This window comes from Xiphophorus hellerii, chromosome 12 (genome assembly GCF_003331165.1).
Source record: "Xiphophorus hellerii strain 12219 chromosome 12, Xiphophorus_hellerii-4.1, whole genome shotgun sequence".
Taxonomy (NCBI): domain Eukaryota; kingdom Metazoa; phylum Chordata; class Actinopteri; order Cyprinodontiformes; family Poeciliidae; genus Xiphophorus; species Xiphophorus hellerii.
Window position 1 is genome coordinate 24969027 of NC_045683.1, and position 17921 is coordinate 24986947.

Sequence of the window (17921 nt, forward strand, 5' to 3'; positions counted from 1 at the left end):
ATCGCTAGTATTTCAGGAATCCCATAGGGGTGTAGCATTGGGATTGCTTTTTGAAACCATGTTTAGAAAATCTTTTGTTTTTTAAGAGTGAATAAAAAGTACTGATTGGAAGCTAACTAATCAGAGTTAGTCAAATTGAGGCTAATTGGTAGCGTTTCCATTTTGTGTTCAAATGTGTCACAACTTAAAAGTTCTTTCTAATCTATGACCACACATTAGCCTTTTTGTTAGCATTTCAAGCTCGCGATTTAGAGTTATATGTTCATGACTGTTTCACTGTTAAAAAGAACTGAGTGCTGCTGCAATCATTTCACTCACTTTTTATGAATTACTCTTCCTTCACAATATGCATTTTCAGTTGCTGACTTACCTATGCAGAGGTTGTAGAGGGATTATGGGAAAAAAAAGGGCGGGATAATCTGCAAAGGTTTGCAGTCTAGTACATGGATGCATGTAGACTTGCATTACATATGACCATTCACACACACTCATCCATTTTCTGTACACCCTTGTCCCTAGTGGGGTCGTGAGACACACACTCACACATAAGGATAATTCAGAGTGGTTAGTTAATCTAATGTGAATGTTGTTTGCCCCAGGAAGATGCTACACAAAAAGACAGAGTCCCAAATTAAAACCCATTTACCAAGTTAAATAGCGCTACCAAGTGCACCACCTTGCAGCCTTAGAAGTAGCTTTTTCGAATCCTTTAATTTGAGTGTTTCATTTTATTGAGAGACAAAGACTTACAAGCTAATTGAGTATGGAAAAATAATTATTAAAAAGATTTTGATAAACCTGGCAATGGGGTTTGAGTTCTGCCCCCTGTGGGCAACAGTGATATTTTTCTTTATTTATGATTTCTTAATCAATTGATTACATCCAGTCTACATCTATTTGTATGTAGTGGTCATTAAGGTTTGTTTCCCCATCAGGCTGTTATAAATGTTGGTATGTGTCTCATAGTGCATAAAATGCAGTTTATCCATATTAACCGATTACCCTTTATTAATCTATTGATTTTATATACACACAATGTTGATTGTTTCCTCGTTTAGTTCCTATTCCTTTCAAAATCGCTTTTGTTCGTAAAACAAAAAGCTTTTATCTCTGCATTATAAAGCAAAAAGACATCCGGCGTCTGACAACATCAGTAAATGTAACAGAAGGGCTTTCATTATACAAACACAATATTGGGCCCTGTCTCACAATAGTCTGGTATTAAAAAAACATTACAGTGTTTTATTTTCAGATGAGATTGCAGCCACAGGCAGCAGATTGAAGCCAGTGGCATCCTTTATCTCCACCATTTAAGTGGTGACAGCAGGAAGACAAGGCTGGCACAAGAGGCATTGCTCTGCTTTTTTATTCTGACACAAAACATGCGTTGTTGATGGATCTGGTGTGATAACATCCAGCCAATTTAATTTTCATCTCCTTGATTTATTTTGCAATATAACTATTATCTTATCAACTGGATTCCTGACTCCCCTTTTAAAGTTTGTGTTTTGTTTGAATGTGCTCGGAGCATGGAGAACATTAAGCGTCCAAAACCAGAGCAGCACCGACAGCAACAGTTTCATGTTTGTTTAAATTAACATCGCCAATCACTGCTGATTAATCTGCTTGTGAACTCTTTGTTTTTCACTTTTTTTTAAAAAAAACTGCTTTTATCTTTTCTTCTCTTGCTCAAGGTGTCACCCGACAGTAAAATCTATGTCCAGCCTCAGGGTAAGTTGTCGTGCAGCTACAATAGCAATTACTCTGTGAAACGGTGGAATATTTCCACATAATTTAACATTTGGATCACAAATAATTTGTCAGGATTGATGGCTTGAATGTGCCTTTTCTCAACCTAACAGCATTGCTGTTGTTTAATTTAAAGGCATCCAGACAGAAGTGGCTGAACAATTTTGTTGGACTGAATTCTTGAGGAGCTCAGGTACGTGAGTTTAGTGTTATTCCCGTTGCTTAATGAAAAACGTATTGCATCTCACTAAATAAATAGAAAACTCCTTTCGGTTGTGTAATTTCTTTATAACATGCTTTTTTACTTTTAGGATTGTAGTTACAGTCCTAAACTAATATAATGTCTTATATTTCAATAATACATTAAAATGTTTGAAATATCCAAATTTAATTTTGAATAAATTTATTTGGTTGGGTTGCATTTTTGTTTTTCTTTTTTCCCCTGGTGTCACGTTTTTTCACATCCTACATAAAAGATAACCTAAGTGTTTTGTTGAGTGCTTACGGACTTTAAATGGAAAAGACATGACAATACAACATTCAAGTAAAAGAGATGTGACACAATCATCTTTTGTCCATATAAAACCACAATGACATTTGGTGTTGTTTTTTATTTAGTTTTTTTTAGTAGCCCTTTATCTAAAGCTGGGCCGACAACGTTTAAAACAACAGGTACTCACACGAGCAATCCAAATAACCAAGAAGCCTAAATAATTGTTTTTATTAAATAAAAGCGTTTAATTTATGCAGACTACAGACTTGCATAAATGTGGTTTATTATTGCTGCTATGCATTATTCATGCTAGTATTACTACAGGAGATTTTGACCAATGAGATCAAGTTTGAGCCATTTTTGTCCACACGTTAGCCTCCTGACTGGATGCTAGTTATTCTTCATTACCAAAGTTGTTGATAATTGTCATTAAATCATCAGGTTTTGGTGTTAATTCTATGTTTAACGGTGTGAACGCCTTAGAGTCGCTACTAAGCACTAAGACGAACGTCTAGCTGCTGCGTTGAATAACACTGTACCTGCATACATTCCCTCTACAAGCATCTGGGAATTTAAATTGGACAGTGCAAGATGATGCCTATCCCAAGTACATTAGTGTTCCCTTAGAGCCCCAGTGAGTACAGAGAGGAACAGCTGATTAATAGCTCTCTAACCTCAGGTTATTTATCACCAGGTTTCCCAGCAGCTGCAAGTAATACAAATTTTCCCCTACTCACTTCTCCATTTGTTGTTCTTGAAACAGATGTCACTATTATTGTGTGTTTATATCATTGTGCTGAAACTTTGGAATCTGAGTCAGATATTTATATATTTTTGTTACAACCGTCTGAGCATTGTCCTTGTTTTTGACCAGCAAAAGGCCATATGATGCTGTTGTTTTGTTGGTGTTTATTCTTGTTGATAGGATTTTTTTTTTTAAATCAGTGCGAACTAATGCATCACGCTGCAGTGTCCTGACAACACAAGGTCTCCTTGCTTTTATTTTGCAGATTGCAGCCCCCACAGCAGAAAGCTTTATGCTGAGAAACATAATACTTCATACTACAACCTATGCTTTATTCTTGTAAATATGGCTTTCTAAAGAATCGTACTTGAAAGTGAAAGTGAAAAAGCCCCTCTATTTCTTTTGAAATTTGAGTGATTATTTGTGCCATATCTTGATGGTTTTTTCCCTTGCAGTGGTTGATCTGCTTTACCATCTCCAGTAATCAGTGTCAAGAACTTTTCTCATATTTTTAGTTCTTTTCAGGTAGAAAAGCCACTTCGGGAACAATCCCACGTGCTTTCCGTGCTGTCGGCTTTCATCCTTCCTTTGTCGTTTTGCGCGCTCGTGGCACAGCAGGGGGCACCATCCCATGTGTGCATTTCTCCACCCACAGTGCTGCACATTTTCTCTCTTTTTTTTTTTTTTTTTACTTGGATCGTTCCATCTGGCGTGACATAAATTGATCATTTCTAAATTGCCAAATGTAGAGTGCTTTCTGTTTTGAAGAGCCCTGAGAAGGTAAATGGAGATTTGGAATGGGAACATGTTTTTTTTATGTGGGCCTCGTTGCTGCAGTGGAACACTTTAGAAAGACCTGAGCTTGTAAAGATGAAAGAGGCAGCAATGCTTCTATACCTGAATAAAACCGCGCTAAACTGCATGTGCCCATGTGTTATTCCACGAATTCAGCTTTCTTTCCAGAGACTTCTATATCGAAACCCAGGAGCTTTAAGCCCATTTTAGCGACTGTGCATGAACAAGACTGTGCGTGTTTGCTTTAACCGGTCTGTTTGCCTTGTGAGGTGGAATTAAAAGGGAAGATCAGGTACTCCACACAGGTGAGCAGTGATACCTAGAGCTGCTGAAGAAGTTGCAGTTTCCTCATAAATAACATGTTAATAATTGCACAGGCCCTTTTAATGAATAAATTAGCAGCCAGGTTCTTGGTGTAATAAGGAGAGAAACATGTGCAAAGAGGAGCCATGATGTTTTATTTATAATGGAAAAGTTAAGTTCCTTAAACTTGAGACTATCTTTATACATTTTCTGACTCTTGTTGATTAGTGTACATTCAAAGATTCAGCTGTTTTAGTTCTAGGAGTGCACACTATATCACAATACATAGTAAATACAATATCAGTTTGTTATTAGAATATGATCTATTTTTATATATTGCAAATGACTGTTTATGATGCAATAGCACCAGAAGAAATGAGTTGTGATATAAGGTTTATAGTTAAAAAAAAAAAACTGTTCATCTGCCGTCATGCTTACTTTCTTTGGCCAAGGCTGCTCAGAGGCTTTTCACAGCATCACATGCAGACAGGCATATAGTGTGTTGCAAAAGTATTCACACCCTTTGAATATTTTCTCATGCTACAACTACAATGTATTTTGTTTGAATATTCATGCGAGAGACCCATGAGAAGTGCTTAATAGTAACGTGGAAGGAAAAAACCTGGTTTGCAGATTTTTACTAGTGATACAATCTATAAATTATGATGTGCTTTAGAAGTCCACTGGTTGTTAAACATTAAGTAAAGTTTTACTCTTGTGTGATTTGTTCTTAGTATAAGTACAGCTGTTCTATGAAGGCCTCATTAAGCGTTATTAAGACCAAGTAATTCAATTGCTGAATAGATGCTGTAATTTTCAGATTTTGATTTATAAAAAAAAAACACCTTGAATTTTTTTCCTTACATTTCATCATCTTTGTATGCTGCTTTCTGTTGTTGCATCTAAAACAATCCCAATATAACACTGAGGTTTGTCATGATTAATAACACTAGAACTACCGAAGGTAGTCCATGTGGACAACACTCCTATTCCGGCTAGAGATGGCCAAATGGCCTAACTACCCTTAAAGAGCTGTTGATGGTTTTGCAAGAGATTGTAAATCATGGATTGTTCAATGATTCAGTGTCAAAATCAAGCAGTCAGAAATCGTTTTGCACAATTTTGGGTTTCTTGTCCAAAGTCGCCATGTTCGGATATGTTTTTGCATGTTTCGAAATGTTGCTCCTTTCAGCAGATCAGTTCTTCTCCCTCTGTCTGATATCATTTCACCGCTCTTGGGTTCAAGTTACAGCCCTGTGTGTCTTACCTAAGAGAGCTCTCCCAATATGAGAAAATCTAATGCATCCTGCAAATATTAGAGCTTTTCGGACAATCGGATCCTAGTATCGGGGTCAGGCCCCAGACCTGACGCTGTCATTTTAAGTTGCTCTTAATAGCATTAAAAGAACTGCTTCAGCCTCCTGATCTGGACTTATCTGGCAGCAGGGGATTTCACTTGAGTATCGCCGTGCTAGCTCTCAGCTCATGAGGGTTCATTATGTGTGAGGCTTTGTTTTAAAAGTTTTCCTGTTTGGGATTTTTTTTCTCTCCCTACACACATTGCCAGGACAATGGCCTGCACTGCAATTCCTACTTTGGTTTATTGTGTAATATATAAAGTAAGGGACCAATATCCCATATTTTATAAGGGATATGATAACATAAGGGATATTTATTAAACACCCTCCACTTGCACTTCTTTTGGGTTCCACATTTTTTGATCTGTGTTTTGGTGAAATGCATAGCACTGCAAGGCCTGTGTGTTTCACAACATAGGTGGCATTACAGTATTCAGATTAGAATAATATTTTGGTGCAGTTAAAGGGTCAGGCCCATTACAGTAGTGGTTGGCATTGGCCACAGTTGTCCGCCTGCCAGTTTCTGACTAATCTCAAGATTGAACACGAGAGCTGGATGATGCGGGGAGAGGGCCAACTCCACGGCAATTCGGTTTCAGCTAGCGCAAAGTTCCCAAAACATCCCATGTTGTTAGCCTTACATGAGGGGGCTACCTCATTATTTCTCAGTCGTTTCAGTGAGCAAATCCTCATCGCAACAGTCAGACAGTGTGGCCGTGACGCTGCAGTTTGCACTGATTAGGCTGCAACCTTTCAATAATTTCAACAGACTCCGTTCCCTGTTGCATTGTGCAGCCACATTAGTCACTGCTGTCTTCTCGTCCTCGTGACCTTGGCTGATGTATTGCTTTCATTATCTGCTGATGTACTCGGGATGTTCATTATGCAGTGTTTTTCATATTATGTCGCTGTCGCTTTCTGTTTGTGTGTCTGGCTTTTCTCCAGGTGTGAGGACGGAGTGCTTAGATGAACTGCGTGTCTTCCTGTTGGTCTGTGGTCTCAGAAGAATCAAGGACCCTCTCTATTTGGCAGACGTTTTTTCAGGTTGCTGCTTTTGCAATTTTAGTACTGTATGCACTGCAAATGTGCACAGAGTAAAGCAAAGGGGTTTTTTTAATTTCTAACACGGTCTAAAACATGAATATGCTTTGATGTAAACAATTTCATTCAAACGCCGACTGTTTGGTTAGGATTGTTGTGCTGCAAGAACATGAAGCTCCTTCCAAATCTTAAGGCTTTTTTGCAGCCTTTAACAAATTTTCTTACAATATTATCCAGTAGTTAGCTCTGTCCACTTTTTCATCAACAGTAATCAGCAAACAAAGCATATCACCATCCCATATCACCACCATTGTGCCATAATGTTTCTTTTTCAGACAGATGTCCATTGACATTTGCATGTAGTCTAGCTTATAGCCTGACCAAAGCTGCAGACTTTTCATCGCCACTTTTCCAAAAGGCCAGACTTGTGTAGTGCATTTATACCAATAATAAAATGTACACATGTGAAAATGATCCAAAAAAAAAATTTCACACATTTTTTTCCTAACTGTGGGATTGAGCCCTACTTCGTGTTGGTTGAGCATATGAAATGCTGTGACTACATGACACAAAATGAGAAGTTCAAGGGCTTTGAATACTAATGCAAGGCTATGAAATTCATCAAAATGCTAAGTGTGACCCTTGACAGCTGAAGCATTCACTCAAAAGGTATCCTGTGGTGAAAATGATGTTAAAGCTTTACAGCTGACTTTGAAATAATTGGACTTTTATGTCAAAGTGAATTATAACTATTATTATTGCTATTATTGTTAGTATTTATATACAGACAGGCTTTTATGTCTTTTTCCTGTAGTGGCTGCCTTTCCGCTTTAACTTGAATTCAGTGAAAACTGTTACAGATTCTCAGAACCTCTAATGTTTTAATCCTCCAATATTTTATTTATTTTCACAGCGTGCAGCTATGGTAATAAGACAGCACTAGAGGGCGTCAAATTGTACATTAATGTTTAGATGAGCTGTGTTAGGATTTTATGTGCATTTGAATTAAAATCTAGTGCACTCATGCCTGAAAGCTAAAGCGATGTGGTGCTGTGAGACAGTACAGTTGTAAGAAGTCTATTAAAATATATGCAGTAATTCATCATCATAAATATTCACCCCCTCGCACTCCAAGCTGCCTATGTTTACATTGCTCCCTTTGCTTTGCATGTTTCAGAGTGGCATTCAAAGAACCTTCACAATATCCTGATCATAATCGGGCCAAAGGTAAGTCGTGATCTCACGTCTTTATGTTTAGATTGTGACAATGCTACTTTAAAGTATGAATAATTCTTTTCTTTGTTTTGTCTGTCATAAAAAGCACCGTGCTTCTGAATGTCCAGAGAAAGCTGCTGTTTGAAGTCAGGGAGCCTCTAATTGGATGTAGCAGAGATACAGGATTTAGCTGTTTAGCTGGAATTAAAGAGCAGCTCTGGAGGGAAATGTCTCCACTGTCAGCAACATTACTGGTGTTTTTTTTTGGTTTTTTTTACCCTGCTTTTTTTTCCTCCTGTCATGTGTGCCTCTAGCTGTTTCGCTATTTGCTAAATTGATCCACAGCTGACCCCAGATTAGCACTTGCCGTTGACTAATGAACTGTGCAGAGCTCTCCCGTTTTCACACAAATAAACAGAGATTTATCTGGAAATGTGAAGGTTTAGATTACATTCAGAGTTTGTGGCACGGTCACACGGCATCATACCTCCGAACTGTTTTATCTCCCATGGAGGGATTAACCGCACCTTTGCTGGCAGTGAGGGGGGAAAAAAGAAGCTGAAAACTCATCATCATCTGATTTATGAAAATAAATCAATCAAGAATCAAGACTTTTATGCATTTATTGTGCATGAAAGTATTCATAATAGTTTTCACATTTGGTGACAGTTCAACTATAAACCACAGTAAAAGTTTGTTTTTGGGTTTTTTTTGCTTTTGGAAGGGTGTCGAGAGGAGGGATTTAATTTCACAGACAAAATAAGGTGGCACATAATTTTGAAGTGGAAAAAAATTACACATGGGTTTAAACTATTTTTACAATTAAATAAATTAAAGAGTTCATTTGTATGCATCTTCTTCACTCTGAAACCCAGTGTTTTCAGAAGTCCCACAGGCAGTAAATGCATCGTAAGTTGAATTCTATAAGTCCAGCTGCTTTTTGAAGGTCTTAGAGATTTGCTAGAGAATGTTAATGAACGCTGTTATGAAGAGCAAGGAAGTCAGCAGACAGGTCAGGGATGCTGGGAAACTAAAACTGGTCTGAAAACTTCTGTCTTGCATTGCTTGAAAAAAATCCGTAGACTGGAATAGGCTAAATGATTGGAAACCATTCATAATTGTCCTTTTTGCTGCTCTTCATAGTGATGCACCACTAGGTATTGGTCTCACATGAAATTACAATAAAATTTATTAAAGTTTAAAATTTAAAAGTGACAAAATAGTAGACTTCAAGGGGTTTGACTCTTGAATACACTGTAAAATGTTTTTGACTTCTTAGTCCTGCATATAAAAACCAAAGTTCAGTCTCGGTGCTCTGTTCACTTTGCTGTTTCATTTCCAATCTCTCTCATTGATTTCTGTGTTTGCTGTCTTCATCCTCTCTTCCCCTTGACTTGGTTTGATCTCACATCAGTGAGTCGTACTTAAGCATCTATCTGTTCATTCTCTCAAACAGTGGTGCCAGGCAAAAGGTATGTTGTGCCTATAGTTTCACTCAAAAAACAGCTCAGTAAGACATAGCCAGAGGCATATGCGCTAACTTACTGCCGCTTCGTGCTTTCCGCTACGCTTTGTTGATGCTTGATGAGATGCTTCAGTGGAAGGAGAGAGACGTGTGATTCATCTCGCCCTGAATCACAGCAGATTCATGTTTGTTTTTCTGTGAAATAAGTAGATCTTAGCAGCTTCAATGTTTCCACGTCTTTAGTTAAAGACGTTTTAATAGCTGCACTTTTTCCCTTCTTTTTGTTTCATTAATAAAAACAGGAAACCTGCAGAGGATGTAAATGCAGAAAACTCAGAAAACAGGAGGCAGAATAAGCCATGCCTTGCTCTGTCTATAATGACGCACTATAAATTCCCCCTCATAATCATAATAAGCACTCTGGCTGTGCAACATCTGTCAACAAGAGAAAAATTCAGGTCAGCGGTGTTTGTCAGCAACATCTTACTCCTTTCTTGCTAGGCTTTATCAGTTCAATTGAAAATGCAGCTCGTATAAAGGGAGAAATTGCATGAACGGATATACATACTTTTTTTTAATCGACTTTACCTGCCACTTTGTGAACTTTAGAGAAACTGAAATGAAAAGAAGCTCTTTTTTTTGATGCCACAAGGGAAATCGTTTTGTCCCACATGCAGCAGAATAACAAAAAATTAACAATATTTCTAAAACAAATCCCAGTTTGCACCAGAGCACTAAAATGCTCCCCACTGAAAGTGGTTGATTTTTATTGTGCACTATCTTACGAATAAATTAGATAAAGTCATTCCAGGATTGCAAGATGAGAGAGCATAAAAACTACCCGTTTGCTTGGTGGCATCTCTGACCCAAATTGCTACGCTTCGACTTCTCTGAGGACAGGCTAATGCACGCAAATCCCACATTGCAATTAATCAGATTGGCCTCCCACCCCACCCTGGCCCCAATCTCTGAAAATACAGGATTTCCCAAGAGAGTGATTTTCTCATGAAATAAATTCTTGTGACATTGTTTGTCTTATCTGTCTGATTAAGTTTTCTGTTGGAAACCCTGCTGAAAATAAAGCTGTTATGGATCTAAAACGCCAGTGTTTGTTTGCCCTCTTAATCCTAAATCTACAAATGTATTTATTTTCCAGGTTGACCCTGCACTCACTGCTGAAGTGGAAGCAGTTGTTAAACGGTAAGGACTGTGACACAAACACAAACACGCTCCCCTCCGAGGCCACTTTTTTATTCTTTCTGTTTTTTTAAAGCTGCAAACATTTGGGTGTGACATCGAAATATGAATATGAGACATTTCATCTTATTTTTCAGGTATTTGCTAGGGATAAACGATATGTCAGTGTTATTATTGATATTTGCCAGTATTAGTAAATTTTTAGATATCTGTATCGGCCCCATAAATAATACTGGGCCGATATCAATAACCGATATTTATTTTCATCTTGCCGTTGTGTTTCAGGAGGGGAAGGGGTTGGTCATGTGACAGTTAATCAGCACAGGATTGTTGGGTATTTAAGCAGAGAATCAATGTCAGTGGTGTGGTTGATTTTTTTTATTTTTATTTTTCCACAGTTTTGAAAGGGTAGGGCAATGCATATATCAGTAAATATTGATTACCGGTGAAAATAGCAATAATATCGAATAGCGCTACTGGCCGACAGGGTTGGGCGATATGGACTTTGAATTTTATCACAATATTTTGTGTTACTATTTTTATTTCAATAAAAATGATAATGAAATGTTCATTACTTCTTTTTTAAGTAACAGTATGAGTGTGAATGCAAAGCATTTATAGCACCACATCACAATTACTATTTCTGAAAAACATTCACATTTAAAATAGGCTTCCTCAGGTTGCCGCTTACTTAAAGAAGTGTGATTTATATTATTAAACTGCACACAGTATTTGTATTTAATGATATTTTCTAATGCACTGATATTCATTGATGCTCTCATGTAACAACCTGGAGAAAAAAGGAAAAAAAAAATTTTTTTGATAATACTGTCAGATTCTTTGTTCTATTTAATTGTAATTTATAAACACAACGATAAATCAAATGATATAAAAGTTTTCCTGAAGAACAGTACAATAAATATCCACCCCAACAGGCCCAAAATGTTCATATTGGTGCATCAATAGTATTTACAGCTGCATCTCAGAGTTCAGAGGCTTTATTTGCAATAGAACCTCGAATATTTAGGTTAACAAAAGTTACTCCTAGATAATCGGCAGTAGACAAAATTGGGTTTGGCTGTGCATTTATGGTTAGCAGTATAACCAACATGAAAACCAGAGAACCGTCTGTTGGCTAAAAATGAGCTCACATGAAGCTGAGGTTCAGTGAAAATAGGTTGACGTCATTGTTCAAACATTGGTTATAGCAAGAACAACCATTTGGTTATTCTCCGAAAAGCACAGAAACTACTAAGGTTGCAAGTAGAAGCCTTGAAAAGCCTAGAACAAGAAAAAACATCAGTTGTGGACTGAAACTTTGTTAGGATATCAGTATTTCTTGTTTGTCTGAAGCTTTACAGACAAAAGTGAATAGATTACTCTCAAAGAAACAAACCACTCATTAGACAGAAGGAGAGGAAGGCAAGACCCTAGTTTGCCAAAAATCTTCTGGTATGAGCCTCAAAAATCCTGGATCAAAGTTTTGTGGGCTGAGCTACATTCAGACTGTCATAAATCAAAATTGGAGACAATTGTGTTCTTTTAGAAATAAAGCCAGCAGTACAGAATGACGGGAGGAGATGACTTTAGCATTACAATTAAGAGATCTGTCAGGACTCTCCTCATACAGACCTTTTCAGAACAATAACTTAGTGTAATAATCATTGTTGTTGGCTAAACATCTATAAGTCATATAACTGACCTTCTTACTGTTCTTGTCAGAAATTATTTCTTAGTTTTATTTAGGCTTTTAAATCCCACGGGTCACACAAACCATATGTCATTACATCACTCCCTGGAGCTTCTAAAGCCAGCTTGGCCCCTGTACAAGTCAGCACATGCGTAGCTTTGACTTCCTCGCTAGCTGAGTCTGGGATATAATGAAACCAGACTGGTTTCAAGCCCTCTCAGCACTTTATTCCAAATATGCAAGCTCCTTTGTGAAATGCAGATGAGGGAATGTCTGGACTTAGGCTTGAGATTCTGCCGAGCTCAGAAGTCTACATGGAGAAAAATCTGTTAAGTTAAAGAAAGATATAACCTAACTTGCAGTTAGACCTTTCATCACACAGCAAGGTGATTGACCATAACAGCAAATATGTTGATCTGGATCAAGAGATGCAAGGTTTTTGACCTGGACAAGCTTAACATGCAGTATTAATTTCACCTGCAGAAAAAAAATACACTGGAAGGACTAACCATTTGGAACAAGTTGCAAGTGAAAAATTTGCTGTAAGATTTTAGTTATCATTGAGTTTATTAATCTGTTTTAAGTCAAAGTAACACTTTCACTCATTTAAATATGTGGTATTAAACTAGAAATAATAATAACTACTGAGTTTGCCCTTTAAAAGTTAAAGTCACATGTTTGCAGTCAAATCCAAAAATAACCTAATTGTCTTGACCGTTCTGGTACTTTTAGAGGGGATTGCACATAAAATAGCCATGCTCTACCAACCATCTCTTTGTTTTATTCTTCCTCCCACTCTCAAATCTTGACTGAGTTTGCAGTTTTCCTGCCAAAGGCTTCCACCACAGCAAAACCCTCTGCAGCAGGAAGCTGCCCTGTCTTGTTAAGACTTTACCTGAACTCACCGTGCGTGTCACACTCAGTGCCGCCATGTGTCCTAGCTTGAGCTTGTCGTTGCCGTTCAACATCATTCACGCCTGTGTTGGCCTCAAGTCTCACAGAACTCAGCTTTGCCTCTGCAGGGCCACCGGGGTCTTCCTGGCGCAGGAGAGGAGCCAACAGGAGCTTCATGCCGCCATGAAAAGGTGCTATGCCGTAGTCAACAGTTCTGTGTCAGAGGGCATGTCAGCAGCCATCTTGGAGGTAAACATTTGCAAGAGGGTTGAGGGGGAAAAATGTTTTTTTTTTCAAGGTATTTACAGAGAAATTATTTTCTTACTCACACCCATTCAGCTGTGAATGCTTTTACAGATATTTCTCTACTGCTTTGCAACAGTATTATCAACTAATTGAAGGGTCTTTACCAAAATTAATTGCCTGACTTCAATATGTCTATTCCTGAGTGGAATCAAGCCTCAAATTCCACTTAATCTTCTTTAAGATTAAGTCAATTAACACAGTCAATTAAGACAATCCACAGTGGGCTCAAAGTCTTCTTACTATGTTTGGGTGTTTCACCCCACAGCCTGCCGACGCCAATATAAATCGTTAATTCTGTAAGTGAGAGCAGGCTCGACGGCTTGTGTGTGCGCTTTTCCTGCTCCGCTAAAAATGAGCAGGAATGTTTCGTCCCAGAGATTGATCGTACAGGTACTTCAAACAAAGAATTAGAATAATGCAATTCAATTCAGAGAGAAAACACACAGACGGATATATTCATCACCGTTTGTTTCGCATTATTTTTTTCTAAGTTGCACAGCTAATGAAAAACCTATTTTCTCAGAAAGTGAGATTTTTCTAATACAAGAACAATAAAAAAAGGATCTTTTTTATAGAAATTGTGACCTTCTTAAATATATGTTTGTGCTCTGGACGGTATATGCAGTGGCTTACCCTCCTTGTGATCTGTGTCAGTAACATATCTTCCAGTGATAATATGACATTTAAATTAGACTTAAGTAACTTACAAATTTGTTTTTTTTACTTGAATTTCAGATTCTTTAAACCATGATCACCAAAATTAACTGGAAAAAAGCCACATGAAATATATCACTGTGTAATGAATCGATTTCATGTGCTACACATTTAGAAATACTGAGCTAAATAAAAATTTGTCATGCTCTTCTAATTTATGGAGATGTACGTTCATTCGCCTCTGCTTCTCAGGCAATGGACCTCAGAGTACCTGTTCTGGCGAGGAACATACCAGGAAACGCAGCTGTGGTGAAGCATGGAGTCACTGGGCTGCTGTTCTCTTCTCCTCAGGTATACAGTCCCTGACCAGATCACCGTTCTCTGCTGCCTAAATAGCATCTGTGGCCCACATGCTACAGCCTCATCATTTGCTTGAAGAAATACTTTGATTTCAAAGTTCTGAAACACCGATTCACAACACCCAAATTAACTTACTTTACTTCAGCACATTATTTGATTTTATTGCGAAAACACAGATTAATTTGAGATTATACTTAATCAAAGGAGTGCAGTCATTAAAGTACACCCTTTTTGTAAATATTTCATTATATCTTTCCATAGGACAATGCTGATAATATGGCACTTTGTTACAATGCAAAGTAACTCGAATAATTGTAAATTTTCTGTCCCATGAAAAATAAAGTGCAAATGCTGCTTTTAATGTCTAAATTACTGACATCAAAAATGAAACTATCCAAATTTGTATGCTATTAGCCATTTTCCATTCCTGGTGTCATGTGAATCATTAGAGTTGAAAACACAAACAGGACAAGACGTTATTATTTTTTTGCAACATCCATCAGCTCCATGATGTTGTCATTGAGGAGTGGGAGAGGATTCCAGTGGCAGCCTGTGAAGCTCTCAGTGCCCAGTAGAGTTAAGGCAGTGCTCAAAAACTAAGGGTGGTCACACAAAATATTGGATTTCTGGGCATAATTTGGACAATTTTTCTTTGTGTGCAGTGGTTTGAACACTATTGGTTGTGTTGAGTTATTTTAATGAGACTTCAAATTTACAGTTCTACAAGCTGTACGCTGACTGCTTTACATTGAAACAACGTGTCATATCTTCAGTGTTCTTCCATGAAAATATGTTAAACATTTATAAAAACATCATATTACGTCATGTTGATTAATCGCAAAAATGTAGCAGCAAACTGGAAAGCACTAAATAGGAATCTTGTCATAAAACCACGCAGTTTCCTGCTTTAGCTACGTCTGTTGCGTAGGGAGGATAACATATGCTAAGGCCAGTTGTCAGGGAACTAAAGCATGGCCATGCCATTCTGTGACTTGATGTTTTTGTGATGGCTGAGTTAAGTCCTCTCTGCACGTGTGCTCAGCTGAACTGCTGCCAAAAAGGTCACACAGATGGTTGCCGCAACTTTGACCAGATAAACTATGACCTCAGCTGGTACTGATAGCCAGCAAGTGCCTGTTGGTCTGCCGTCTTTTCACTCTAGACATTTTTTTTCTTGTTTTAGCAGCTTCTCTTGATTTGGTTAATTGTGTTTTCAGTTTGTAAAACCTTAAATGAGCCTGACCATTATGGATGTTTGCATACACTCATCGTGAGCATCAATTTGAGCTGTTCCTACACATCTGGCATAATTGTACAACAGACAACTGGAATAAACCCAGACAATTTCCGTTGCTTTAAAACCAACTAGTTACTTTGCTTTAAAGCCCCTTGAGGGGGCTAGGTAACTGGTTTACCTTGGCCAAACACTTTTTGTTGCCATCAACAAGCTTCCAGAATAATTCTGGTTAAATATTTCACTTCTATTTTTGGCAGAATTTATAGAAACTATAATAATTTTTTTTTTTAACACATAGGCTAAGTGTTGACTTTCTTTGTCTATTCCAAAACCAGTTTTGATATACATTTGGGATAGTTGTTTTGTCAGAAATCCCAACTGTGTGCAGGTTTCAACCATGTGACCCATTACTTTACGCCCCCAAAAAATGTCTAATGATTGTACAATGTCAGCAGACATTGAACCACCAAAACTCAATCCTGTCACAGTGTAAGAAACTAAAACAGCTTGTTAAAGTCCACAGTTAGGACTGATGTCACCATGATTTGAGAAGATGCAATTTCTTGCATGTTTCAAGAAATTGCAACTTTACATGGTCAGCTGAAATTTGCAACTCCCGACATGGACAATCCAAATCCCTTTTGGAGAATTGCTTTACATTCCAAACAAGACAAAGATTGAGCTGTTTTGTCAGAGTAACACAAAAATATGTTTGGAGGTGTAAAGGTGAAGCTTTCAATCCATAGAACACTGTACCTACCGCCAATTATGGTAACGGCAGCATCAGTCTGTGGGGCTGTTTTGATATTTGTATTATCCATGTAACGCAGAAAGTGGATGAAATAACAAAGGAAAACTACCTCCTAATTCTTCAGTTTCACTTTAAATCAACAGCTGGCTGGTTGAACCTTTGTATTCCAGCCATGCAGTTATCCCAAACACATTTGTGGAATGGATAAAGTAGGTTAGCATTCAGCTTTTGGAAAGCTCTGACCTCAGCTATTTTGAAATCGTGTGTGAATTATTGTTAAAAGCAACGTTCATGTCATGTATGGCTTTTCCTGCCTGAATATAAACATTTTACACATTAGCTGCTGCTGATTTCTCAAAGCTCTCATATGGCCAAAGAGAAGAGCCTCTTCAGACATGATCGCTTCGCTCTAAGTGAAAGCTGAAATAGTATGCAGCCTGCCAGTGGCTTAAACTCGGTGCGCCCGTTGGCTCGTCACAGCACTAAATGTTGGCTGCTGTCTCGTAACAACACACAAGGCACTTTGACTTCATTTCCTTACACTCTTCCCTCGGCCTGCTGGGCCGACAGATGAGCAACTAGAAATCTGCATGATTGTGTGGACGAAAAACATCTTAACCAGGGATCAGTCAATTTTTTATTTGCTTTTTTTCCCCCTCTTAGACAATTAATTGGGCAATATTGTTCAGCTGCAACATATGCATTGTTTGTTGCCCTCTTTCGTTCCTAAGCAAATGAGAGACGGCAGCCAAAAAACATACAAAAAACAAAAAACTGTTGGATATCCATATTTGGATCTGAAGCCATAAATATCTTCTACTTTTGGCAATGTACAAACGTCTTTGAAGTATTTAATAATCAGTGTACTGGCTTCTATCTTGGGTTCTGTTCCTTTGCCTGGGATTTGTTTTTAATGCTTTAAAGTAATATATCTCCAAGCAACTTCACTGGTAAGCTTTAAGTAGCTCTTGGCAGTAAATGGGTGTGATTTTGGCTTTATCCTTTACAGGAATTTGTGCACCAGTCTCAGAGGCTGCTGTCAGATCAGGAGCTGAGAGAGAGAGTGGTAAGGAGTGGAAAACTCTACGTGGAGGAACATCACAGTGTGAAACAGGAGAGGGAAACATATCAGAGGCTGGTGGACAAGCTGCACAAGGCCCAGTTTTTAGCCTAACTGTATACTTTCTCAGGAACTTTAGGTGCAGAGAAGAGGACGTACTGTATGTATATTATTTTACTTATTTAATATAGTTATTCTTATACTTATTTAAATAAAATTAAAGTTTTATCAGCCCTTCCTCACTGTAAGCTATGTAACACTGAACCAAAAGCATGGATGTGTTGAAGTGTTGCATAATATATATAATGTCTGTGAAGTTGCTGTCATGTATATAAATATAATGTAAGTTCACTGGTTGTGAAGCAATTTTACATAAAGGGAACTAATAAAAAATTGCAAATGAAACGGAAAAAAAAAATCTTTCTTTGATTTTCTTCACTGGTTGATGATGTGAAAATAATTGATACTTGAATTATGTCCCATTCTGGTGAGACGAAAACGTTATGCTGGCTAACTCGTTTATTTTTAATGAAGTGCAGCAAATGGATTTTCAAGACCCCAGCAAAATCAGAATCGGTTTAAAAGGCAAAGGGGCAAATGATGTCCTT

The 17921-nt window shown here is 37.8% G+C and overlaps 1 protein-coding gene across 3 annotated transcripts in view; it reads left to right on the forward strand.

Annotated features, from left to right (window-relative positions):
- The window catches only part of glt1d1 (glycosyltransferase 1 domain containing 1), a 44429-nt gene that overhangs the window by 7836 nt on the left and 18672 nt on the right, over nt 1-17921 (forward strand). The window contains exons 5-12 of one of the 3 annotated variants that reach the window (XM_032579118.1): nt 1695-1731; nt 1886-1942; nt 6389-6487; nt 7662-7711; nt 10321-10364; nt 13074-13194; nt 14158-14256; nt 17263-17720. In XM_032579118.1, the coding sequence (XP_032435009.1) occupies nt 1695-1731; nt 1886-1942; nt 6389-6487; nt 7662-7711; nt 10321-10364; nt 13074-13194; nt 14158-14256; nt 17263-17427 (672 nt within the window). In that variant the 3' untranslated portion in view covers nt 17428-17720. Of the gene's footprint in view, nt 1-1694; nt 1732-1885; nt 1943-6388; nt 6488-7661; nt 7712-10320; nt 10365-13073; nt 13195-14157; nt 14257-17262; nt 17721-17921 lie in introns of those variants that run through there. The other 2 variants (XM_032579120.1, XM_032579119.1) reach the window with 2 other exon arrangements.